The 27,875-nt window shown below is 34.7% G+C and overlaps 1 protein-coding gene across 4 annotated transcripts in view; it reads left to right on the top strand.

Moving 5' to 3' along the window:
* Positions 1–27,875, top strand: part of Abi3bp (ABI family member 3 binding protein) — a 244,480-nt gene that overhangs the window by 56,522 nt on the left and 160,083 nt on the right. For all 4 annotated transcript variants that reach the window (XM_010639622.3, XM_033768043.1, XM_010639621.3 and 1 more), the window contains exons 2-3: positions 3,691–3,870; positions 24,027–24,095. In XM_010639622.3, the coding sequence (XP_010637924.1) occupies positions 3,691–3,870; positions 24,027–24,095 (249 nt within the window). The remainder of the gene's footprint in view (positions 1–3,690; positions 3,871–24,026; positions 24,096–27,875) is intronic.

Raw genomic sequence — 27,875 nt, 5'->3', positions numbered from 1 at the left:
TTTTTTTTTTTTTTTTTTTTTTTTGCTATTGGAGATCAAATTCAGGACCTTGCACTTGTGAGGCAGGCATTGGCTAAATCCCCAGCCTCTACATGACTTCTTATGGAAAACACATTATGATCCTGATGTTGGACATTTTTTCATATGCTTCTTGGTTACTATAAATCTTTAGTGAAGAACCGATTTCAATATATTTAAATTTTGTGTCTCTTTTTCTTGTTTTATCATTTTATTGAATAGAAAGAATATTTATATATTCTGGATGCAAATCTTTCAGTAGATATATGTGTTGCAGAAATTTTCTACCAATCTGTATTTTGCTATTTTTCTTGCTAATTGCTTTGAATTTCAAATTTTAAAAGTTTGACCAGTTTCAACATATCGATTTTTAAAAATCTATATTTCATATGTCATATCTGAACAAATAGGACTTGATTTAATTATTTAGGTATCTTAGAAAACTTGAATTTTGTATAACAAAATAAGTGGCTGAGCAAGTATAGCAGTTGGTACTATTAGTACTATATAACATAAGCAGAATAAGAGGGTTATAGTATGGGTAAGTAGGGTTATGCTTTTAATCCTGTAATCTTTATTTTATTGACATAAATATTACAGCTATTATTTTACTTATATATGGAGAAATTGTTGCTACATATGATTTAATTTAACTTTCAATTTCATCATTAGTGTTTTATATCATTGAAACTATATAAACAAATTATTGTTGCTTTCCAATAGTTATACTTGATTTTAGAACAAAAGTTTAATATTTTGCTATTTTTTCTTATAATTTTATTGCCTTGACTAGCTGGATATCAAGAGTTCAGACAATGCTCTGAAATATTTTGGAAAGTATAATAAGATAATCTTATAAGAGACCATACATGACAGATTTCTGCTACTGACTATATTGCAATGGCACTTCTTTTCTTGCAGATCTGTAGATGCTTGTGAGAGTTTAGTTGGTTTTACTTAATACCATGTATTTGGGCTGTTTCTTTATAGAACTTGACTGAAACTAATCATAGCTTCTCAAAAACTAACATCAACTTGTCCCCTCTCATTGACCCCAAGAGTTCTCAGAACTTGCAGTGCTCTATACCTTTTGTCTGGTTTTCCAGCCATACCCCATTACTGATTTTAATGCTGCAGGGAATGTATTTATTTTCAAACATTAAAAATCAATTAATTCTAATTGTATTTTGAAATATTTTTTAAAAGAATTTCACAATACTCTTTGAAATATTTTGAGATACCCCAGGGTGTTGCAAACAAGAGTATTAGAAACCATTGTCATAGATCCAAGATTCTGTTGTGCCAATATGCAATTTTTTTCCAAACACATCCTAGAGTTCCTTTTCTAAAATGTTTGTATTGTTTTTGTATTTTCTTTCACACTTGTTGACCTATACTTTGCTTCTAATTGAATATGCAAATAAAACATTCTTCTAGTATTCTTATTTCTTTATACTGGACATTTCTGGGTAACATATATGCCACTTTTATGAATTAGTAATATCCTAATTAGGTTTGTCTTACATTGTATTATTTTCTGTTATCTTTACATTATGTTACTCACTACAGCCCTATTACTAACTGTTGAAAGATAATTGTAATGAAATGACTTAGGCCCCAAGCCATTAAGCCAGAATTATTAAAAATGAGAACAAATATATTATTAAAGATTAAAAATTAATGTAGAATCATATAAATATAGGCCCCAAATTTTGAGGACATTGTCCAGTAGTATAAAATGTCATTGAATAATCATGGAAACCTTCATTTGAAATAGTACTTAACATACTGATATGGTCTAAAGGTAAGAAATCTTGCTTAACCTTTTTTTCTGTCCACTAAAAGGCTTATTGCAGTAATAATTAGATGAGTAAAAGGAGGTACAGAAGGCAAACCAAGGGTAGTGGGAATCCGTACTGGGTAAACAATGTGCCAAATGTTCATTACAGAATGTAAGAAGATTATACCAGTCAACTTCAAAGGAGATATGTTGAGAACTATTAATAGATGAAGTAATGTATGATAAGGAAGGGACTTGAGTTCTCAATTCTAAATAACAGGCATGATGATCTTAAGATATTAAGTTTGTCTGCCAAAGATTTCTGAACTTAATTGACAGATTCAGTAGAGTAGATGGATACAAGGCCAACACTCAAAAATCAATAGCCTTCTTCTTCTTTTTTTATTTTTATTTATTATTATTATTATTATTATTATTATTATTATTATTATTATTTTGGTACCAGGGATTGAACTTGGAACCTTCTGCTTGCAAAACAGTCAGCAGAACCACTCAGCTAAATCCCCAGCCCACAATAGCCTTCTTCAGACTCATTGAGAGAGAAATTAGGGAAGCAATCCTTTTCACAATAGCATCCAAAAAACAAAAAAAAAAAGAAATATCTAGGAATCAATCTAACAAAGGAGACAAAACAGTTCTACACTGAAAACTACAGCATTCTAAAAAAAAAGAGATAGAAGAGGATATAAGAAAATGGAAAGATATCCCTTGTTCCTGGGTAGGAAGAACCAATATAGTGAAAAATCTTAAACATTGGATCCAGATATGTTTTGGAATTCAGAAATTTTGGACATTTTAGAAAATATATATCATTTATTATATAAATTTCTCAATGAGGTCTTTACCACTAAGTACACGTTTCCACAATGAAAAATGTAAATAGTCACATGGAGTGGAACTAAATAAAGAAAGAGTCAATGGACTCAGGATGATTCAGAGTTGGTTTTGTTACTAAATAAGTTTGAAGTGAGCACAAAGCTTTCTGGATTTCTGAATGGCTTATATTGGTAAATATTTATTGAGCAGTTGCTATAGGCCAGCTTTAAGGCTGTGCCTTTTTTCAATAATCTTTGTAAATAACCCAGCAAGAAAGGAGCTATTATCCATCATTTTCAAATAGGAAGCTAAGGCTTAAGCATGTTCATATGGCTAAACCAGTAAGAACTTTTAGTGATTATCGTCCTCTGTTGCATTAGTAGTTTAGAAAAAAAATGTCTGGAGAACTGAAATAAGGTCTGTCTCCTCAATTTGTAGTCTCTCTAGCTAGTGACACCCAGATGACATACTGAGCTGAACATCACACTTAGATATTGGACTCACTGTTGAAAATCTCTGTGTAGTTGTCTCGCTGACCCAGGGAGCTCCTAATGGAACAAATCATCTTTCTTCTTAACCATTCTCTTGCTTCTACCCCTAAGTCAAAATCCTCCCTTCTTCTCTCTCTTTCCAGTCCTATCAATGACCCAATGCCTTTGGGAGTGGGGCTAAACATCAGCACATAGGAAGCTGGGGGTTTTGAAGGTGTAGTAATTCAATTTTGCCAATAAAAAATTCAGGTCCTTTCACCACCATAAAGTGAAGGTTCTGACCGACTGTGGATGATCACAAAAACAAAACTGCTACCTACTTGCTCAATAATAAACTATTGGGTTTGAACCATCAAGATTTTGTTTTTATTATAGGTTACTTTATGCGTTTGTAAGTCTATTTTCTTAGCTATATTTTGGGCATTTAGGTGCATGCACTTTGATCCGAGTAGGGAAGTTGACAAGAATCCTTCACAGGACAATGGCTTCAGGCATACAACCCTTGCTGGGAATATTTGGGGATGCAAAAGAAGTAAAGTAACAGCATTTTTTTTTTATTATTAGGTAAAAAGCCGAGCCTGAAAGTCCACATCAATTCCACCAGTGACTCCATCCTCCTGAAGTTCCTGCGTCCAAATCCAAATGTAAAGCTCGAAGGTTTTCTCCTGGGCTATGGCAGCAACACATCTCCCAACCAATACTTCCCTCTTCCCACAGAAGGAAAATACACCGAAGCTGTAGTTGGTAAGGTGACTAGGGATTAGGCTCTGAAGAAGGAGGTAGTAGGGAACGAGAGTAACATGTACAAATCTTGAAGGATACAATCATTTGTCCAATATCCTTGGTTGACAAAATTTTAGAATTACACATTATCTTCATAACTGTTAAAATCTATAGCACAATTTTTAAATTAAAATAATTTATCACATACAGAAATAATTGCCTTCATTGTCATTGTACCAATAATTCCTGCCCACCTAACCTACTGCATAAAAAAACCAATTAGCTGAAATGCCTGGGCTCAAGCCTCTGTGACGTAGTTTTTTTATGTGGATAATATTCTTCCTTGATATCTTTATTTTCTTCTGATAGAAATACCACAGCTTTTTGAGTGTTTCTTTATGAGAAGAAACTTTTAAAATATAAGAAAATATATTCTTAAAATTTTGTAATATTTCAAATAAGAAACGTGTTGATTACATTCTCTTGCTTGGACAAATACTCAACACACAACTTAAGGGAGGAGAGGTGTATCTTGGTTCACAGGATTCTGTCCAGAGCTGACTGTTCCAAGATAGAAAGGGCATGGTGGAAGGATCTGGCAGAGTGAAGCTGTTCATGGCACGCGGTCAGGAAGCAGAGAGTGAAAGAGGAAGCAGAGAGGGAGAATCCACCCTTCCAGCTCATGCCTGCAGTGAACTGGCTCTTCTGACCAGACCCACCTTATAACTGCACATTCAACTATGGATTCATTCCTGGGTCAATCCACTGATGAGTACAGTACTCCCATGATCCTTTAACCTCCAAAAACCTCTGAACCCATAGCATTTGGGAGGACATTCTAGATCTAAATAATAATAAGAAAAGTAAAGCTTGTTACCAAAAACTATGAGATTAGGCATTTTGGAGAAATATAACACTAAATTTGACTCTATGAGACATAAAAATATTGAATGTTCACAAAAATGAATGTAACTGTACTCTATACTTCAAAAGTACCAATAAACTCAATGGAAAAAAAATCCCTACTATATTCACTCTTTACTACAAACAGTGACCAGAAACTGTATGCTTATCCACAAAATAGAAGCATCTTTACATTGAGCCCTAGAAGTGTCTTCACCCTTTAAATCTTTTTAGTATGGAAAATTTCAGATACTTAAGGAGGGAGAATATTGTCCTGAACCCTTATTTCTCATCATGCAGCTTGAATATGTATCACTGTCTTGCTACTCGTATTCAATGTGCCCTTTTATATATGCTTTGTTCATCAATTTTACAGCATAATCAGATACATATTTTTCTCTGAAAATGCTTCAGTATTAATTTCTAACATATAACAATTATTTTAAACAATGCCATGCCTTTATTATAACAACAATTTAATACTATTTTATATCTATATTTAAATTTCTCTGGTGATCTTAAAACTCTATTCAGGGTTGGTTGGTTTGAATTAGAGTTTAAACAAAGTTTATATGTTATGCTTAATTATGCCTCTAATGTTTCTTTCTTCTCTTTTGAATTACCACTGATTTCTAGAGAAATTGGTTGATTTGTAAGACAGCATGTCTATATTCTATATTTAACTGTTTGCTTCCATTCTCTGTGCATGTGTGTGTGTGTGTGTGTGTGTGTTTTAAACCTGGTTCCTCTGTCCCCTATATTTTTCACACAAAGTAGTTAGATTTCAAGGCTGTATTAAATTTGGATTCAGATTGTTTTGGAGGTAAATATTGCTTTATAGATGGTACTACAAGTTTCCTAATGATACAAAGAGAAGTATGCAATGGTTGACTGTCCCATTCATTGATCCTAAGATTATTTGGTATGTGAGTATTTAGATGGTCTTAGCGTGATTTTTAAAATTTACCATGAAATTTTCACCTAGTGCTTTTAGTGTCTTTTGACAATGATTGCTCATATACATTATTTTATATAAGGGCTGTAAGATGATACCTTTCTAATTCTTTTATTTCCTTCTGCTTTTTAAAAAAGCTGATAATAGAGACTTTTCTCTCTTATTTCATAAACTTTAAATTTTCCTTTTATGTTTTCAGGAATGGTAGAATAACTTCCACTGTTATAAGTTGGTGCCTGATAACCTCCAGTTGCATTTGGGGATAAGTACTGCAGCTCTGCTGTCTGATATCAACAGCAGCAGTGACTCCATCAGAGTCCACCAGGATCATAAACTCAGCTGCACTAAAAAATTAGAGGGACAAAGTTTAACAAAAGGAAGACCCCTTATTTGTAAAGAGAAAAAGGAAGGGAGAAAAGGAGAAAATAGCTATGCTGATAAGAAATAATCAGGGTAGGGGGCTCTGAAAAGATGGAAGACTCATGGGCCCTTTGTTTCCAGCTGCGTTTATAAGGAGGTCAGAGACCCCTTTCCCCAACCCAGAACTTTCCATAACTAGATCCAAGCACCTTTGCCTACCGTCTTTTCCTCCAGTGGTCTACGTGCAACTTCTTTATGTTTGTTTACTTGTCCTTTTAAAGCTTTATCTTTGAGGTGAGAGGCTAGTTGGCAAGGGGGTACCTTATTTATGGTTAGTTATTAAGGGGTGTGTGGATATCTATTATATCCTTATATCTATCAGTATATCCCTTATCTATCTCTTGTGACTCTTCTTGTCTAGCCTGACTATAGCTTTTTTATTTACTGTGGTTAAATATTAAACCATGTACATTTTTTCTGATACTGGAGAGTGAACCTATGGTCTTCACACTTGAGTTACATCCCCGGCCCTTTTATTTTTAATTTTTATGTTGAGACAGGGTCTTACTAAATCACAAACCTGGCCAGAGAGGACTCAAATTTGCCCTCCTACCTCCGTGTCTCAGAATACTGTACCACTATGCCTGAATTAAACTGTGAAGTTTTAAAGATTTGTATCTTTTTTTCCTTATTAGTATCACAATGATTTACAATGAATATACAGATCATATTTGTAGTATAGAATGGAATAAACTGAAATATATGAAATATTTATTCTGGGGGAGGCAGATATTCAGGGTAGGTAGCAAAGATGGGTCTTTCTGTAGCTTAAAGAAGTCCAGGAAACAGATTCCAGAACTCCTGGGTGGCTACTCCAAGTAACATTTTAAAAACTCTTAGTGTACTCTCCTTGTATTCTTTTTATTAGTCCCTTTTCTCTTCTGATATTCCAGTTGAAGTAGAAAAACATTATTCTTACATATTTCTATTTTCAGGTAGTTGTGCTAATGAATCTGTGTGTTTCTACTTTTATTACTCGTGTTCTAAGTTAAATGTTGATTTTTTGTTACTTAAATTGATTATTTTCTTCTGTGATTGTTTACATTTGTTTCACTTAGTTCATTAGACAGCTGTATATTAGCTTTCTGTTTCTTCTATAACAAATTACCACAAGCTTGGTAGCTGAGAAAATATTATGATTTTTTTTATCTTACAGTTGCAGGTTAGAAATCCAACATGAGTCTAGTGAACTAAAATCAAGTTATGAGCAGGTTGCACTTCTTTTGGAGGCCCAGAAAGGAAAATTTACTTTGTTGTTGGGTTTTTTTTTTTTTTTTGCCTTTTCTAGCTTCTTCAAGATGCCTTCATTCCTCTTGACAACAGTGAGTCAAGCTTTTCTTAAAGCACAACACATCACCCTAGCCACTTCTTTTCTCCCTCTTCTATTTTTAAAGATCCCTGTGTTTGCATTACTGCCCCATGGTTAATTCCAGGCACTCACTCTATTTAAAAGTCAAATGATTAGCAACTTTAATTCCATGTACAACCTTAATTCTTTTTTGTCATATAACCTCACACCCAAAGCTCACAGGCTTTAGGGATTTTTGGAGAGGGGGCATTACCTAGTCTGCCAAAAGCTGTATGCTTAAAATTAGTGTCTCTATTCTCTTGCCTTTTTGCCACTAGCTTACTCCAAGATCTTTTTCAATTCTTTTTGTCTCTAACAGGTCTGTTTTTCACAGATGTGCTGTGGGCAGGTTAGTAAATTTATTATCTTAAAATGAATTGAAATCCTTTGGGTGAAAAGTGCTGTACCAGAGAAAATTAATTAATTATTTGTTTATTTATTTTGGTACCAAGGATTGAACTCAGGTCCTTGAGGCAGGCGGTGGTACTGCTGAGCTAAATCCCTGGCTCCAGAGAAAATGATTTTTATTTCTTCATGGAAAAAAAGCATCACTTACAGCTTCTATTGTTGCTTGCTTTTGTAATAATATAGTGGCAGTAAACTGAACTGTACCCAAACGTAATAGATTTCATTTTCAAAACAAATGTTGCTTGCCACATTGTAGGGCACGTTTCACTTTTTGAATGCTTTTTTAAAATCATATCTCATTTTACCACTGAAACAAGAAATTGTGATTACTCAGATACATTCAGTATTATTTAGTGATTTATGCCTAATATTCTCACTAATCAGTAATAAACATTACATTTATTTAATACCTATCTATTAAGTACTTATAGACATTTTCAAGTCATTAGTCATATGGAAAAGTAAAAAGAAATAAAATATTTTCTTTTGCTAATTTAGAAATTATTATTCAGAGGGAATTTTTGTAAATATTGATTTAAAAGTTTAGAGGATTATTTGGAGCAGGGGAAAAAATGGTATCATCCCAGCTAGACAGTAATAAATACTGATGGGTACAAGAGTCCTGTAATGATGTGAAAAAACTGATTCACATTTAATATATCCCCTAGGTTTCTGCATCCTGTTTTCTTGAATCACATCCTAAGTTTTCTCCTAGGTTCCAGTGACCCTCCTGCCCCAGCCTCCTGAGCAGCTGGTATTACAGGCATGCACCATGGCCCCTGGCTCTAGCATGACTCTTGATGAATTGATGTTTGGTTTTATTTTTGTGTCCTCTATCTGCCTTCAAACCCCACCCAAACAAAAATCTCCCAGGAGACAAGGATTCTTGGCGATTTAGATTCTTTTCACCTTCAATATTGTCATGAATTGAGAAATTTAAAAAAAAACGTGAAAGAGAAAGTTTGAGACTGAGAAAGTCTGAAATAGCTGTACACACTTTAAGATAAAGTTTTACTCTTTTGCTTAAAACTATTTTCAAAATACCATCCAATTCTTAGTTAGTTGTTTGGTAATGGATTTACCACTTGGGAAGTATTTGGCTTTAAATCTTCAAGATAAATCCAAATTTGTTATTAAAAATATTGGGGATCCTAGAATTGTTTTTTCTTCCAAGTCCCAAAATTCACTAGAACTTAAGTAAACTCCGAAAGGCATTTTTAGATATTGGTCTAGGGAGTACCGATTTCTTAATTAATGCATGCTATTACCAAAGCAATTCATCTTGAGGTTTCTATCAAAAAGGCTTGATAATCATTTCACCATGCTTTGGTAAAAACAACATTTTTAGGTTTTTTTTTGTTTTTGTTTGTTTGTACAGGGGATCAAACTCAGGACTGCCTTGTGCTTGTAAGGCAGGCAGCAGCACCGCTGATCTAAATCCTGGCCCTAAAAATAACATCTTTTTAGAGTTCCATTTTTTCTCTCCTGGCTTCAACTATAATATCTTCATGGTCTGCTTGATCTTACCAAACAATAAACTGCCTCCAAATCTATATTTGCTTAGAAATACAAATTCACAATATTTCAATATAAAGTGCAACAAGTTTTTCAAATGTATTGCACAATGCACTGATACAAAATTCTAATTTTAAAATTCTTTCTTTGTCATACCTAAAAGTGATCTCCAGAATAGCTATTGGCTCTTTTGGGTCATGGGTCAAAAAGATACAACAGATTCATTGCAAGAGTCTGGCTATTGAGAAGAGAGAGTTCTTTTATGGAAATGCAGCTGCCAATAAAAGGACAGGTTAGAGGGGTAGAGGGTTAAAGGTTTAGCTAGAGAACAGATATACAAGATAATATTTAGACTCTAGATATGGCAGTACCAAGGAATATAGGCATATCAATTTTCCTGACTGTCCTTCACATTTCCCTTTAAATGTTTACTTTCACAGGACATGCAGTGCACTCTGGTACTGTGTCCTGATAAGGGCAATACCATGGAGGCCAGCATGTGGGGGTAGCCTGTACTGTTCCTTGACTGTCATGTGTGTTTGCATGTGAATAATGTCTCGCCAGCCAAATACAGTCTTTTCAAGGCCAGAGCTGTCTCACTTTCCCCTGTACCTATACTATATTTTATCTATAGCTGTGGTAGCTCTATTCAATGCTCACTATGAAAGGATCCCTGTCAGATAATAAAAAGTCACTAATTGCCTGTAGTGGAAGATTCTAGGAGAAAATAAAAAATATTCAACTGGGTTTAGAGGTTGACTCTACCTACTGGAAAAGTAACTACTCTTGTTACCTGGCGCAGCCATAATTTATACCTGTTGTTCTGCTAATTATTAACTGTGTTTCCTTTTCTCTCAGGATCTTAGATTAGTTGAAAAACTGTATGCTTAACCCACATACAGGAAATAGCCTAGGATTGTTAGCATGATTCTCAGATCTTTCATAGTCTGACCTCAAAGTAATATCCCTTACCTCTACATGGTAATGTTACTGGAGCATTTAAAAAGAACGGAAAACACCTTGTTAATTTGAAGACTTTGACCTTGGGTACCTTCTGAGAACTAATCTGGCCTAGGTTTATCACTCAAAAGAAAATATCCAAAAAAGTCCTGATTTTTCAGTAATATTAACAAAGTGCTGTGTTATTGGAAAATGTCATTGTATGCATGTACAGGCTCCACTTTAAAACCAAGCCTTTGTCAAACCCTAAACCAGTTCATAGAAAAAAATCCAACACTAAACTCTGTGGGGCACACATATAAAACACAGGCCAGGAAAGACTACAGGCATTAAAGTCAACAATTTTAATGTCTTACAGGTCTGCTAAACTGGGCAAAGATGTGTACTGGCTGGTAGGACAAGAGGATAAGAGAAATAGTGTATTAAATATTCGTGATATCAACAAAAATATTCATCAGAGTGTGAAAGTGAAGCGGGGTTTAGTTTGGGACAGTGCTTAATGAGATACACCAAAATCTGTGCCAGGACCACAGGAAATAACATTACCTGGGACGTCAGACTTGTGACCAGGTAGCAATGGGGAGCAGAAGGGTTGAGTCAAAGCTAGCTTCATAAGCAGGTGACCACTATCCCTGGGGGATCTTGTGTTTTGAATTTAATGCACTGTTATTGCTGTCTGGAATTGTTAACTTTATCTTTCCATTTCATATTGTAAGTGAGGTTCTGTGGGACAATGGCACATGTGCTGAAGCTTGGAACCTGGGCTTTTATGTCTTTGCCTTCTACCACACCCCAGTTTTGCTCTCAACTGTCTTGTACCTCAGATTCTGGTCCCTCTGCTGTCTGACTTTCTGCTTCTCACTTCTGTTTAGCAACTCCATCTGGCCTCTGCCTCCAGCAAGGAATTGGGTGTAAATTTGGGAAGAGGTCGGCTATGTACCCTGTGGCCATTCCTGGCAGAATATAGTAGCAGCATTCGCTGCACAGCCTGGCAGTTCCATTGTGCCTTCAGTGGGAGATTTGGAGGGAGTGTGCTACACCTCATTCTGTTGTCCTATATGCCTGAGTGAAAAGGTTGCAATTCTGTGGGGTACATAATCACCCACGTATGCACTGGGGCACATTATCCTACGGGAAAGAGAGATTAGCTTTTCTTCCCTGGGAGATCCTGGAGTCGCCACTGATGGGAGATGGTCTGTTTTAGTCCAATTATTGTTGTTATTGTTACAATAAAATATCTGTGATCCAGTCATCTATAAAGAAAAATGATTCAGGCTCATGCATGGCTCCAAAGCCAGGAAGTTCAATTGGGTGGCAGCATCCTGTGGGGGGCTCCTACTGCATCATCAACTGGCAGACAGCCATACACATTAATTGCAAACCTAAAGCAGATTGGGCCACTCTGAGTCACGTTTGCTCCCGAGCATTATCATTAGCCTGCTTCTGCTCTGTAAAATATACCTTCCCTTGACAAATGTCTTCCTTTCTGAATACTTCTACGTGTCTTTCTCATTTTTGTTTGGGACACAAAGACCCTGAATATCTGGTGTGACTGAGATACTTGACCAGTAACAGTGACAGGTCAAAACAAAAACAGCAGAGAAAAGGAAAGAAAATATTTTGGGGTCTTTAATGGATTTCTTTTCTCTGCTTTTAAAATCTGAATGCTGTCTTTTGATTTTGCATTGGGCCCCAGATTACTTGGTTGGTCTGAAGTGAAGTGTGTTCAATAGCACTGCATCCTAGAATCTTACCAGATGAAAACAAGACTTTAAGAAAAACTCCAACAATGACTTCCTTAAAGGGACATTCTCATATTCTATCCATGGCTGGTGTCCTGGGTCATTTTTGCCTTAGTGGTGGCTCGGAGATGTGGCTGGCTAAATATCTGTTTGTCATTTATTATCCCTGCACCTGGGGCCCTGGCCTGCGGACTGTATCTAAGACGTTGAGAAAAACCAGAATACTCTTTGGGTCTTGGGGCATAGCAACATATTCTGTCAAAGTGGGTGTGGGTTCCATATTCAACAGATTTTATAGTGTTCAATTGGAAATAATTACCAAATAGAGTAGGATTTGATTTAAAATTTGTTTCCCAGTTATTTTAAGGAAAAAGTTTATTGTCACACACTAAAACACATTCTTTTCATAAGAAAAAAAGACTTCAGAAGAAAAAACCCATTTCTGTAAGTGGGCTTTTCAAAAACTACTTCTCTGATTAAAGTTTCATTTCAAATTTTAGAGCTTTTCAAAAGAAAAAAAGATTACTTTTGCTAACAATGCTGTTTCCCAACCTTCATTTTTTTAATTCTTCCTGTAAAGCCCCAGCTTCACTCATTTTTGTTCTAACTGTAAGTAATAAAAGGGTAAAAGAGCAGCTTAATTCATTCTTTCAGAACATATTTGTTGAACAATACCTACTTTACAGGCTTAAAGTATTTAAGTGAATAATGCAAATGGGAGAGTGTAGTTCAGGTCCACCATGATGCAGTCCACCAAATATTTCTAGAGGGCCTTAGCAGTACTGTAAAAGGTGGAAGGCTTCTGTTAGTCTGTAATGATTGTATTTCTATAAACATCTTTTAATGCACAGTTAAGGACAATGTGCTATTAATATATCTTTCATTCAACTGATTTGTTGAAATTTTTATTTTTAAACTCAAATGTAGTCTAAACAGCATTACAAAAGATATTACACTGAAGTTTCTGAACTTAGTAAGCATAGTTTAAATGGAATTAATAAACAAAGATAGTAATAATATTACTTATACTGAGGTAGAATAGAAGAAATAAAAGATAGGTAAAAAGGAGACAAGGAAATCATAACCAAAAATTGTACTTTAAAGAAGACTGCAACTCCCAGGACTCTGCTGAAAGTACTGCAATGGCTCGTTCAATTAAGAAAGTAAGGAGAAGGAGCCTGACCCTGAGATAAAGGCAACTCATGGTTAGATTTATATTCCTTCCTACCAGACCAATAGCCGAAAGGCCATAAATTGGCCCAATTAAGAAAGCAAGCAACAGCTTGAGATAATTCAGAGAATGTTTAAATCACCTATAAAAAATAAAACAAAAAAAGCAATATGAAACAGAACTAAAGTCCCATGTTTGTGGAATGGACTAAGTAGCCTTTTTTGGGGAGAGATATGGGCTACTTTTTACTGGACTTTCCACCCCCTCAGGTTTAAATGTTCCCAATTCCAAACTGTTATGCTCCTCTTTTCTCTGAGTACCCATGCTCTGCTCTTGAGTGTGCCCTAAAATCTCTGTCTAATAAACCCTTCTCATGCCTTTAACACATCCTGAAAATTCTTCTTTTATGGTAGTCAGAAAACCTGTTACAAGGGTGAGTTAAGTTCCTTATTTCAGCTTTGAAAATCTCTCAGACAAAGCCCTGTGACAATACCATTCTGTAGTCTGGTTGGACTTCTGATTACCATGAGATTTTGCAAAACTACAACTTAACATGTGGCCAATAAACAGTACGATTTCCTGTTTTCTAGAAAACAAATAAACACTAATGTTTTTCCAGAAGGGGTACTATCCTTTGTGAAAAGTCATCAGTGTTTTTCAACTGGCCAAAAATATCAATTCCTGCTGCTCTGGCCTTTGCATATATAATTATTTTAGGGTCTTTTAATTATTATGAATGTAATTTGTGGTGGGTTTATTTTTGTTGGCATGAAGCTCTGTCACATCAATATTGGAGCCTATCAATTTCCCCAGTAACTGAACTTCGGTATTGATGTGGACTGAAATTCAAATATGAACTATTTATGCCACTTGCTGTCATGGTGTCAATTTGTTATTATTACTCAGTTCTTTGTCACCAGAATTGGGGGAATGGGTGGGGTGGGTGGGGATGAAGGATGGTCACAGTACTGAAATTTTAAAAGTCTGGGTGGTGGCCTTTTAAGCAATGAACAGACAAGTAGTATTTGACTTGCCTTTTATATTCTCAGTACAGTACTACCCACCTCTGCCTAGCCTCATTTTCTCAGAGAGGCCTCCATCTTCCTCTAGGACACAAGAGGCAGTTGAGAGAGACACAGAACCAAGGGCCCTGTCTGAGTGCTGTCCACTTACCCAACCTGTGGCCACAATTGGAAGATTCCTTTTTTTCAAAACCAAATATTAAGTGACAGCTCTGTCTAAGCTTATAACACAACGAGGCTTTTTAAGGATATTTTTCAAGAATACAGTGCTCAGTGTTAGTGTCAATGAAATTGAAGCACAGAAGATGTTAAGAGATAGAAAGAAAGCTTAAACTTGGGTTGTGTCCACTCGGTTACATCAGAGCTAACTATGAACACTTGTAGATGCAAATAGGAATGATATTATTTCTGCTGTGGAGATTTCCATGGGCTTAGATCTTTTCAAATTCTGTAAATGATTTTTATTCTTATTAGGAGTCTTATGTTATGTCACACTGGCTTCTAATTAAGATAGTTAAGATAGTTAAGATAGTTAAATTCTAAATATTTTTTCAATTGTGTATAATCTGTGTTCTGCTTTTTCTCTCCATTTTTTTTTAAGTGAACAGGAATTGTCTTGGGTCACATTATAAAAATACATTTTTTATACTGTACAAAAAGTTAGTGTGTGTGTGTATATATATATATATATATATATATAAAATAAACTATGTTTTATATTTTTGTGATAACATGTTAAAAAGAAGGCAACAGCAAGCTCCAGGTTAGGCATGGCTGCATTATTTTCTGTAAACTAAGAAAGTTTCTAATTATACTGCATTGATATCCATTAGGAATTTTAATTTGTACTTACTGAAAAAGCTTCATTTGATTTATTGATACATAGATTTTATATTATTATTTACTTGGTTTTACTCTATTTTAATAAACTATTTAGAAGAGCTTGATTTAAACAGAAGTTGTAAAGTAAGAGAGAATTCCTGTATATATTATACCCAGTTTCTTTTATCATTAACATCTCTCATTAATATGATACATTTATCACTACTAAAGATCTAACAGTGCTGTCTAATTAAAGTTTATATTTTACTTGATTTTCTTAGTTTTCACTCAAGATCCTCATTCTGTTCTAGGATCCTGTCCAGGATACTATATTGCATTTCTTTTTATACCAGATTAAAACTTTATTTTTATGAAATGCTACTATAAGTAAATTATTTGAAAGATAACTTCCCATTTTCAGGTAGTCCATATTCATTACTAAAATTTTAGAACATAAAAATATTAGTACATAAAAATATTAATTTACTTTATACACAATAAAATGACATACACTTTATAAAATCCTCTAATATAGAAAATAATAAAAAATTTATAAAATATTTTCCTATATTTTCTTGGCCTCCTTTTTCTGCCTCTTTTTTAAATTAATTTTTTAACATAATTTGCATTAAAATCTATATCTGGATTTTTAGATATGCTTAATACAGACTTTGACATAAAACAATTACATGTAAAAGAGATATTCCATGTGCCGGTCATTGCTTTTTCCAACCAACATAAAAGATTTATCCTACTCATATACAGTTAATATATATTCAAATATAATTCATCCAATTAATGAATCAAAATGACTTTAAGTGTATTGGGTTCTTTTTCTTGAAGAATATTGGCAAAAATTATTCTCTTTAAATAAGCTTTCAAAGGGGAAAACAGTTTCTTGGCACAGAGTCCTGATCAAGTTTAAATGTTAGGCTCTGTTAGATGGTCCTGAAATAGATTGAACTTTGTGGACCTTTGAGCCCATCACCGACTCTCGTCCTGAATTCCATGTGAGCTCTGCGCTGGAAGGACGTAGCTCAGTGCATGCCCTACACTGACGTTTGTGTTCCTGGGGAAACCCCGCAGTCCAGTGGCCTTGAAGTCCACTTGATAAGCTGAATAAACTGTGGAGTTGGGGTTGCGAACCCTGGGAGAGAAAACAAGTGCTTTTGCATGTTTCAGGTGAAAGCATGGTGCCCTACGGCTGGGGAAGCTGCTGGAAGGACAGCTTTGCTTTTCAGGGCCTTAGAAGTGGCGTGAACTCTGCAGTTTGCCACAAATATCACCACTTTCTATTCAGCCAATTTAGAATACTATATTACATTTAGTAATCATGTCTCTTGTAAACTGTGTGAATTTTTTAGACTCTCCTTGTTTTTGATGACTTTGCTGTTTTTTCTTTTGTTTTATTTGGTACCATGGTTCAAACTCATGACCTTGCACTGTGAGACAGGTACAGCACCACTGAGCTAAGTCCCCAGCCCTACTTTAATAGTTTTGAAGTGTCCTGGTTAGGTATTTTGTAGAATGTTTTTCAATTTACCTTTGTGTTATTTTCATGTTATACTATGGTTTGAAATTTTTTGGGAAGAAGGTATTATTACCTTAAAATATGTTCAAAATAAAATTTAAAAACCTACATTTTCTTTTTCCAGTCACCAGTTGATGGGTAATTGGGCTTTTTCCAAAATGGAATACTAGTCAGCCATAAAAAATGAGAAACTAGAGACATTTATAGCTATTGATATTATTATTAATATTATGCATGTTGAGGCCATACTCTTAAGTGAAATAAATAGGACACACGTGTGTAAATACCAAATAGTTTCTCTGGTGTGAGAAACAGAAAGTGTAATTGAGGATCCGAATGTATAATAGATAATAGGAAAAAAGGTCCGAAGGGGAAGGGGAAGTGGGGGGAATAGGGGAAAGGAAAGAAATCAAAGAAAGAAATAAAATAAAATTCTTTATAAATAGAGAAGGGTGGAGGGGTGGAAGGGAGGGCAGGGGAATGGGGAAAAAAAGAACAACCGAGGTATATAACGTAAAGGTACAAATTCCCAGTGATGAATATCATCATATTGGATACCTAAAATGTACCAATAAATTTAAGGAATTAAAAAAAATAAGCCAAAGAAATGTTAAATTTTTGTTGAATATTTTTTTTTTCACCTAGAAGGTCCAGATCTCCTCCTTTATCTTTTGATTGAGTGGTCAATAGCCTTGTCTTTCCATTTTGTGCATCATTTTGTGTGCTAGTGAAAACACTGGTGATGTAGCATTTTAGGAATAGTTCTTTACTGGGTTTTCTTCCAACTCACTGAACCTCTTCTGTTAAACTTCAAAGCTGTCACTTTCTTGACCTTTTTAGAAAATGTCAGGCCATGAAGCAAGATCACAAGTGCTTCCAGCCGCTGCAAATGTCAGACACTGTCAGTTATCAAATGAATTTGAGAAATGGTTAAAGCTATGGAAGCTGCCTGTCTTAGACTCAAACACAAAATTCTGAATTTTAAATACGCAGTTTCTTATAAACAACTTAATATTCAACATCGTTAAATTATTATTTTGGGTTCAGGCATAATTATGCTGCATTTTATGTCTCTGAATCAAACAGTAAGCGTCCACCTGCCAGATTAGTAGGAATTTAGATATTTTTTTTAAAATTAGGACTCTTATTTCTTTCCCAGTTTTCAAAATCCTAAGGAGCTGGCACAGCCCAGAGGGCAGTCTGTCTGATTTTAAGAGGAATTGGAAGTCCCAAGGTCTACTCCTTTCAGCCCTCTGTACTGCACTGATCTCTGTGTGTATTGGTCCCTCTCTATAATCAGGTGCCTGGTACCAGAATTACAGCAGCAACTGGCACAGATCGTCAAAGCAGGCCTTCCTACAAGCTGTCCAGTGGCTTAGTGCTCAGGGCTATTGCTGGTCTTCAAAGGGAGACAGTTCTAGGTGTCCTCTCTGCTTTCCTAAGCAGCCATTTGTAACAATCCTGGAAGTCAAGGAGAGTAGTGTTGCAGGCAATCCCTGGCTTGTCCATTGTGACCCATATGCTAATGTATCTCTCATCTCTCTGGGAATTCACCAGGATTAAGTTTTAACATTCCTTGAAATGCCCAAATCACAATAGGAGCAATCCAACTCCTTTTATTTTTTAACATCAAAAAGAAGGGAAAGGAATAAATATGAGAAAAGGAAAAAATGGAAACAAAGTCTTTGAAAACAGGGAGGGGTAGAAGGATGGGAGGGAGGGCAGGGGAATGGGGAAAAAGATAAGAACTAAGATATATCATATAAAGGTACAAACTCCCAATAATGAATGTCAACATATTGATAACTTAAATGTACCAATAAAATGAATGAAAAAAATAAATATAATTATTCACAAAAGTGTTTACAAACTGTCCTCAACAATCTGTGAGCCAAGTTGAAGTACATTTTGCACTTGAAACTTCTCTTTGGGTCTTGAAGTCATCTGACCTTGATTGGGCCCAAAGAGACCTAGATCTTTTTAACTCACAATAGCGTGAGCAGAGCATCTCTCCTCTCTTGCCAAAAGTAAAACTTACACACCCTCCATGAATCTGGTCTCTAAGGAGACATTAGTAAATCAAGCTGTCATTAGTTCGAGGAGAGTGGTTTTGTACTTTTAATGATTGAGAAAAGGATTAAGAAGAGGAATAGGTCAAAAGATCATCTCCAGTGGTTGCTTGATGCTCTGCATATATTGACTGGAGAACTTAGATTTTTTCTTATAAAATTAAAATCATTCAGATGTTGAGTAAGGTTACCATAGTAACACAAATTTACTCACACCAACTTGCCAGTTGTTGCTTTTGTGATGCTGGTAACATAGAAAATTCTGTTTTATGATTGAAGAAAACAACCACATTCTGTAAAGGGAGGTGGTGTCTCAAAGAGAAAAATGGATGTAATGTGGCTGGCTGTATCATTCATTGTTTATAAACCTAATCTATATCCTAGCTACTCAATTAAAAAATCTGATGCAATTTTCAACAATAGAATCTTAGTGTAACATGAAAATTTCATAGTAATAGGGAAAAATGAGGGTAAAAATGCTGTAATGAACTTAGTTATTACAAATGTACATATAAGGTTCTGCATATATAGCAAATGTAGATTATATTAGCAAAGGCTTAGATGTTTCAAGATATAGTTTCCAATATTAAGTAAGTATTACATCAAACTCTTATTATTAGGAATTAATGTTGCAGCCAGGCTTGGTGGCATACGCTTGTAATCCCAGGACTTGGGAGGCCAAGGCAGGAGAAATGCTGTTAGTTCAAGGTCAGCCTGGACTTGATAGTGAGACCCTGTCTCAAGAACAAAAAAACAAAACAAACCCTAAAAACAAAAACATTAATGTTGCACTTTGTCAAAAAAGTTTTTAGGACCAGGAAATAGGATTATAATCACCCTACTCAAACTCAGTGTTGGATGCTTGTAATAAACTAATTACTATGCTTGGTCATAATGTATTGTATTATGTGCTGCCAGAGTTTGCTTGTGAACTTTTTGGATTTGGAGTCTATGATGCTGCTTTAAAATTTTTTTTGAGCAATTTCTTCCTTTATAATATATCCTTTGACCCTGTAGAACACATAGACTTTCAAGAAATCATCATCATTGTGAACATTCTGTGTTAGCACCGTTATAAGTTAGTTTAATCATCATTAGTTTATTTTCCATTTTGTAGGTGAGGAAACTTAGGTATGGGTTAAGTGCAGTGCCTTGTACTAATAATATCTGAGTAGAATTTAATCCTGGACTCCAGGTCTATGCTTGTAAGTCTAGAAATTTAGGACATGAATACATGTTGTTAAAATGATGGCAGGGTAAATTTTTTCATTTTAAAAGTTTCCTACATAATTTTAATAGGCTCATCCTGGATTGGTTTATTATATGAACCTTTGCATGGCAGGAATAAGCACCACCACAGTGACAGCATTGTGAAAGCAGTGCTCCCTAAAACACAGGTGATGCCTAGAGGGAAAAGATCCAAAATATGAGATTTGGGATTTATCAACAGAGCAATTATAGGAGGATTATTTGCTTTTCTAAAAAATCCAGTAATTTCTGAACAACATCAATATTTGATTTTCTTTAGCAGTATACCATCTTGTCTTCTAACATAGGACATTTAAAAGATTAAGTAAATTAAATTTAACTAGTTGTCAACCTTGTACAACCTTAGCTATTAAGTATGAAAGCTTAAGGTAACTGCATTCTACACAAATTTTCTTAAATTGACATTTTAAATTACGTACTTCTAAATGAAGTTGTAGTAGATTTTGGTAGAATTGCTGATAAGACTACAATGTATATATATTTTAGGCTGCTACAAATCCACAAAGAGTTTCATAATGTAAAACAGAAATAGAAGTCTTGTTTTTTAGTTGTCTTATTTTTCCATGTCTGTGTTCCCAATAGAGTAAAAGATTGCTGAAATACAAACTTGTTGATAGTATTTAGTGAGTATTTAGCGAGCAATGAGAGCCAACACATGTGCCCATGCTCTGGCATCTGTTGCAATTTGCAATTAATGGCAACAGCCTATGCTTTATCAAAAGTGACTGTGAATGTAACAAAGTTATGTTAAATTGCTCATATAACCATATGCCCTAGATGACAGCACTATCTTTGACTTCTTTGTTTGCAGTTCTAATTTCAAATCTTTTTAAAAAGTACTTGGACATAATTGTACCAATCTATATTAAGGAAGGAATTAAACGGTTAGCTGTACGAGACACTCCACCAAAATAAGAATAATTTAGGAAAACAAGGGGTTTACCCTTTGTTTTCTAGAAGGAATTCCTGGGGCATATTAAAAGGGAAGTTTGGAGATTAATTAAGATATTTGTATCTTAGTTTCAAGGTTAAGTATAAAGTAAAAATGGAGAGCCCTTGTTTCAAAATAAGGGAAAATTTATCATTAAAGACATTAACATTTAAACCTTTACCCTTGCTTTCAAGGTCTCATCCATTAACTTGCCATAGTGCTAGTTGCTATTTAATGTCATTTTTAAATAAAGAAAAATTAAAATTTAAAATTATACAGAAATCTACCAAAATTCTATCAGAATCTACTATTACTTCATTTAATGGTCCATAATTACTCTAATGTGAAATAAATAGGACACACACTTGTAAATACCAAATATTTTCTCTGGTGTGAAAAGCTAAGTGTAAATAAGGTTCAAACTGTGTAATTGATATTGTGAAATAGGAAGAAAAGGGCTAAAGGAGTAGGGGAAATGGGAAAGGTAGAGAAAAGGAAAGAAGGGAAAGGAATAAATACAAGAAAAGGAAAAAATGGAAACAAAGTCCTTGTAAACAGGGCAGGGTGGAGAGAGTGAAAGGAGGACCAGGGGTGTTGGGAAAAAATAAGAACCAAGATACATCATGAAATAGTACAAGATCCCAATGATGAATGTAACTGTACTATATACCTAAAAAGTATCAATAAATTTAATGAAAAAAGTCAATTTAACAAAATTTGTGTACAAGTTTTCATACCTAATCGCTAAGCACAAAGTTTACCTCCTTGGAGATACCTCAGAGAGCTGGTACTAGAGGTTCCAGTAGACCCAGCCATCCCTCTGCTGGGTATCTTTCCAAAAGAATTAAAAGAATCATATTACAGAGATATATGCTCACCTATGTTTACAGTGGTACAATTTGTAATAGCTAAAACTTGGAAACAGCCTATTTGCCCATCAGTTGGAAACTGGATAAAGAAGATGTGGTTTTTCTATAAAATATAATATTACTCAGCCATAAAGAATGAGAAATTAGATTCATTCAGAGGAAAATGGATACATATTGAGGATATACTGCTAAGTGAAATAAATAACTCGCACGTGTAAATACCAAATAGTTTCTCTGGTGTGAATAAACTATAATAGTACATAGATCCTAATGATATAATGGGCAATGTGAAATAGGAAGAAAAGGGCTAAAAGTGTAGGGGAAATGGGAATGGGAGGGGAGAGGAAATAAGGGAAAAGAAAAAATATGAGAAAATGGAAAAATGGAAATAAAGTATTTGTATATAGGGAAGGGAGGAGGGGGTGAAGGGAGGGACAGGAATCCTTGGCTGTCCCTGTATCTTCAAACACTATCGCCTTTCTGTGAAGTGTAGTCTGTCAGAGGTCTTAGCGTACACCCCCAACTGCTTACGCAGTGGCAGATGTGACATGCTTGATTTTATCTTGCTAAGCTCTTGCATAGTCTGGGCCTTGATAAAAACTATGATAATGGAGCACATGGAATGCTATGTGAATAAGGAGGAAAATAACCTACAAAAAGTGTATTGTTCCCTTTTCCTCTGCTCACATCCATGCTCCATGATCCCATCATTCTTCTCTTTCAAAACACAATTTCAAAGATAGAAGTATTAAGTATTTCAAGATGGTGACAACAAGGCATTAAGCCAAGAATGGGGGACCTGCATCTTAAACGTCTGTAAAAATAACTCTACCTCAGTAATGTCACCATTACAAATTGGAGTAATAGTAATGTTCCAGGTAGAATTGCCATAGGAGAAATTAGGCTATAAATATCAACTTCTAAACACTGTCTGGCATATAGAAATCACTCACGACATGGTAGTTTGCTAATACCTATGTTGCTCTCTATTCCCAATAAAAATAAACAGTGATTATTGCCCTACTAAGGAATCTCTTAGTTTGATTCGAGTCAATAATTCCTTATATAAGCTCCTGTGATATATATTTTCAAACACATAAGATTCTTGAATGGAATGAAGGGTCCTTATTTGTGTAGTAATCATGAGACAACTCTACAATGCACGGGGAAAGGCCATGCGGTGAGTTCCAGAGTTTCCTCGGTGACTTCATTGGTAATCACTGTGGCAGGTTATACTAAATGTTCTGTGAGCCACGTCTAGAAAAAGATAAAGGCACATGTCTTAAAGGCAGTTTCATTGCCAGGTTGTCTCCATCTGAAAGTGAAGTAAGTTGTGTAAAGTTTTGTAAAGAAAGCTCTGTTCCAAGCTCATGGAAGGAAAATATTTAAACCCAGAAGGAAAACAATATGAAGGTGTGAATGAGGTCTGCCTGAAAAGATAGAGGTGAATTGCTTGACTGCAGCACTCAAATAAAATTTGGTGTAGAATAAACTGCAGAGTACAAAGCTTCCAAAGAAATATTGTGGATAATACTCATGAATCAGTAATCCAGCAGAGCTGCTGATAGGTGTTATTTTCTGTCCTAAATATTTTTGCTTTGTTCACATATGTTTAAGCAATGATTCATCTTGGAAACATCAACTTTTAAAAAAAGATTTGATAAATTATTAGTTCCTTATTAAATTAGCACATACTGATTATTTTAACAGTTTTATTACATTTAGACATTTTAAAAATATTCTTTATTAACTTATATTTTGTTGATACATATTTTAAAATGAGGTAAAACATCATAAATATTTATGTTCCCATGAAAATGAGCAATTTTGGATCATAGGACATATGAGACCCACATGTCTTATGTGAATCTTCCCTTCTCTAATTTTGGGATATCGGGTTACCTCTCTGTGAGGAGAAGGCTGAGTGAGCATAATCTGATTTAAGAAAAAAATCTAACAGAAAAATATTGATGGAAATGTGGCATAAAAATCTGTCTAGCATAATGCTTTCCAACACCTTCCCACTTAGCTTTGAGAATCTGGATTTCATTTTCAATTTTGAAATGTAATAGACTTCTCAGGAAATATTAACTTTGTGCATTCCTGGAGCTTTCATTCACTGGTCCTGTGGGTATGGAGGGTAACTGACCCCAGGAAATGCTGAGTCAGGGCACGGGCATGCTGCTTCCAATGCTTGTTCTGAAAGGATTTTACTAATAAATTATGTTTTTATTATTTCCAGATGCAGAGCCAAAGTATCTGATAGTTGTACGACCTGTTCCCCCTCCAAGTCAAAAGAAGTCATGTTCAGGTATAGTTTTCATTGATTTTAAAAGTAATTTAAACCATGACCTTTAATCTTCTTTCTACTTGTGGAGACAAAATGCTGCAGAGATGCCTTGGGAATACAACACGTAGATGGATCTAAGCCCTCAGTTGACACTTTGCCTTCTGGAGAAGCCACACAGCCTAGTGTTAGAGTTGTGTGTGGTTCTGCTGGAACCACCCCTTGCCAACATCAGGGACTTAGGCAAGTGATCAACCTTTCTACGCCTGCTTCTGCTGTGTAATAGGGCCGCTGTGTGGGTTAAATGAGTTAAGGATAGCTCCGGGCCTGTGGTCAGCGCTCATCCAGGGTTGGCTCCTGATAGGTGTTGCTATTTTGTAATGTGTGAGCTCTTCTTTACCACTGCGCTTTCTACATTTTGAGGACAAAGTTTTATATCTAACCTTTGTTTATGGAGACTGTTTACATTTCAAAATACCTCATTCATATATGCTAAAGAGTGGAATTTAGATTTTATGTACTCCTTGTCTTTTCCTTCTAAACCTGTCTATAGTGAAGAAAATGTGCTATGTCTACACAATAGAGGACCACTCTGCCATAAAGAATAATAAAGTGGAGTCATTTGTAGAAAAATGGATACTGTTAGGTGAAATGTATCAGACACACAAGCTTAAATATTTCCTGGTTTGTCTTATATAAGAAACCCAAAAATAAATAAAGAGCAAAATAAAACATAATAGGAAATAGGGAGATAGATCTTTTTAAAATGGGAAGGGGATCAAGAGATGGAGAGAGAGGATGTGGAGAGGGAAAGGGGATGAAAATTAAAATAGGTTATGTGTATGTTTCACCTCCCCACAAAGAATGGAATTATTATGTAATGCAAACATATATTAATAAAAGATAAAAACTGAAGAAAAAAGAGGAAGGACTCCTTTCATAAAATATTAATACCCATTTTTCCAGTACTAGAATAGCTGGATACAGAGAAGAAGGTACCATATAAATAAAGGTGTGGGGGAAGTGGAAAGGGTAGGGGAAAGGAAATAAGGGAAAAGAAAAAATTGAAGAGGAAAAAATGGACATGAAGTCTTGGTAAATAGGGAAGGAGGTGAATGGAGGGCAGGAGTTTGGGGAAAAAATGAGAACCAAGACCTGTCATGTAAAGGTACAAGATCCCAATGATAAATGTAACTGTACTGTATCCTTAAAAAATACCACTAGCCGGGCATGGTGGCACACGCCTGTAATCCCAGCACTTGGGAGGCTGAGGTAGGAGGGTCGCTGTGATTTCAAGACCAGCCTGAGCTACACAGTTAGTTCCAGGTCAGTCTTAACTTAATGTGAAATCCTGTCTCAAAAAAAAAAAAAAAGTACCAATAAACTCAATGAGAAAAATAAGTGTAGAAACTTTCCATATGCATAAAGGAAAATTAAAAGCCTATAAGGTGTACTTTATCTACTGACCTCTCAGATCATGTAAGCTAAGGAAAAAAAAAATGGTAAAGACTATGCTTTTTCTATCTGGTGTGACATTTTCCTATCTCTGTAGATAGAATTGACCAGAATTTTGCTTTGAATTTTCTTTTTCAAATGTGAATAGTTCTCCAAATGATTAATCCCTAGTCATGTTCATCTTTTATGGAACACTGGATACTATATAGAAGAGGATCTTTTTTTGTTTGCTTGCTGTATTTTTCTATAGAGATAAAATGGGAGGAAGAGGATTTGGCTGTTCAATGATACTGAATAGAGGGTCTTTTCCAGTTCTATTCAATCTGCTACATATATCAGCCCAAGGCCAGAAATCAGTTGTCACAATTATCCTTCCTCATTTTTTCTTGATTTATGCTTCTTTTAAGAGCAGAACTGAAAAATGAAGTTCTTTTTACTTACCTCAAAGTTAACAGGAAATTTCAATACTTTGTCAGTCAGAGTTTTCCAGAAAGCTTTCTACATACTTTAAAATAATTGTATTCCTAATATTTCAAGACTATATTTATTATAATATGTTGAACAGAAGAGTCAAAGAGCATGAGTTTAGTTTCTTGGAATCTGATTTCATATGAATATTCATTAAACTGTTTCTTGATACAAATATCAAAATACAAATGAAGAAAAACGTATAGGAAAGTCAAGAAAGTATTGCATCGTATTAGAACTTTTAAAATGCATTTCATTTTAAGGCCTCTGTAACACTGTCATAGATTATTTTTCACTTCATTATGACTAGCTCAGGAAATTGCTTCATCTTATTCAGGATGTGATACCCCACCTTTCCTTTCAGGCAATGGATATATTTTTTGTTTATGTAATTTATATTTGGGAGTGATGCTATGACTAAATTATAAAGTTTGTTAATTTTATATTCGCATCTGCTACATAAATTCTAATTATTTAATCATTTTGATATAAAGACCAAAAGCTTCATGAAAATGATTTGATAGTCATACAAGCATTAGGTTATATTAGAGAAAGCTAGGAAAATATATCTTTTATTTCTAATTAGTATTATCTTCATACACTCTGAGCTCAGCCAGAAATGTATTAAAATGAACTAGAAAACAATTGAGAAGACCTATATCCAACTTTTACTTTGCTTTCATTGTGATTTTTGGATACTTTCCTTGTCTTTATTTTTCACTTGAAAAATGAAATTTTTTTATTATAGCAGAGAAAACCAATTTAGACATAGAAAAAATAATATGAAAATCCTCTCAGGGATTTTTCAAACTATATGTGTTCCCTACTTTCAATCCAGATTCTCACCTGCCCTCTCAGAGTTCAGATATGGGCCATTCAAATAACATTATACAAGGCACAATTACAGGTAGGTCAGGAAAAATTTACAGAGAAGGCTAACTGCATGTTTGTAGCCAAATAAATGATGACTATGCTAGTAAATTATTGCAAATATATTTGAAAAGTTAATTATTCATAAATAAGAAAAAGAATTTCTAATTTTCTATTGCACTATATGTGTGACTATACCTGACTATATGTGTTAGTTATCTTTCTGTTATTATAACAAATACCTATGATAGTAAACTTATCAAAAAAGTTTCTTTTGGTTCAGAATTCTAATGGTTTAATTCTATGCTTAGTTGGTCCCATTGCTTATGGTTGTGAAGACATCTCATGGTGGGAATGCTTGGCAGAGAAGAACCTACTCATGGCCAAATTACAAAAAGGGAGAAAGAAGAAGGGACTGGAGTCCCATAATCCCCTTGGGGTCATTGTCTCCCATAATTTAAGACCCTCCCACCAGCTTCTACTTCTTAAAGATTCTACAAAATCCTAACAGTGCCATAGATTGAGGGCCAAGTCTTTAACACGTTGAACATTTGGAGACATTTATTCAAACCATAGTATCCTAGATAACAACATGTTTATTTAAAAAGAAAGCTAGGAGATTTTAAGTAAAGTATAACATTTTAAGTGTAAGGATAGGTTTGTCCTAAGTTGAACACTATATGATGTATATAAGTATTGAAATATTATGGACATCATATAAATATATACAACTTTTATGTATATCAGTTGAAAAATAAAGAAATCAACTACTTTATAATCAGACAGCTGGCTATCACAAGATTGTGTGAAAGCTAGGAGATTTTAAGTAAAGTATAACATTTTAAGTGTAAGGATAGGTTTGTCCTAAGTTGAACACTATATGATGTATATAAGTATTGAAATATTATGGACATCATATAAATATATACAACTTTTATGTATATCAGTTGAAAAATAAAGAAATCAACTACTTTATAATCAGACAGCTGGCTATCACAAGATTGTGTGTGT

The sequence above is a fragment of the Fukomys damarensis genome, unplaced genomic scaffold (assembly GCF_012274545.1).
Source record: "Fukomys damarensis isolate Sample0158 unplaced genomic scaffold, DMR_v1.0_HiC HiC_scaffold_24, whole genome shotgun sequence".
NCBI classification, from domain to species: domain Eukaryota; kingdom Metazoa; phylum Chordata; class Mammalia; order Rodentia; family Bathyergidae; genus Fukomys; species Fukomys damarensis.
The sequence above is the reverse complement of the archived record's forward strand: the minus strand, read 5'-3'. Positions and strand labels throughout refer to the sequence as shown.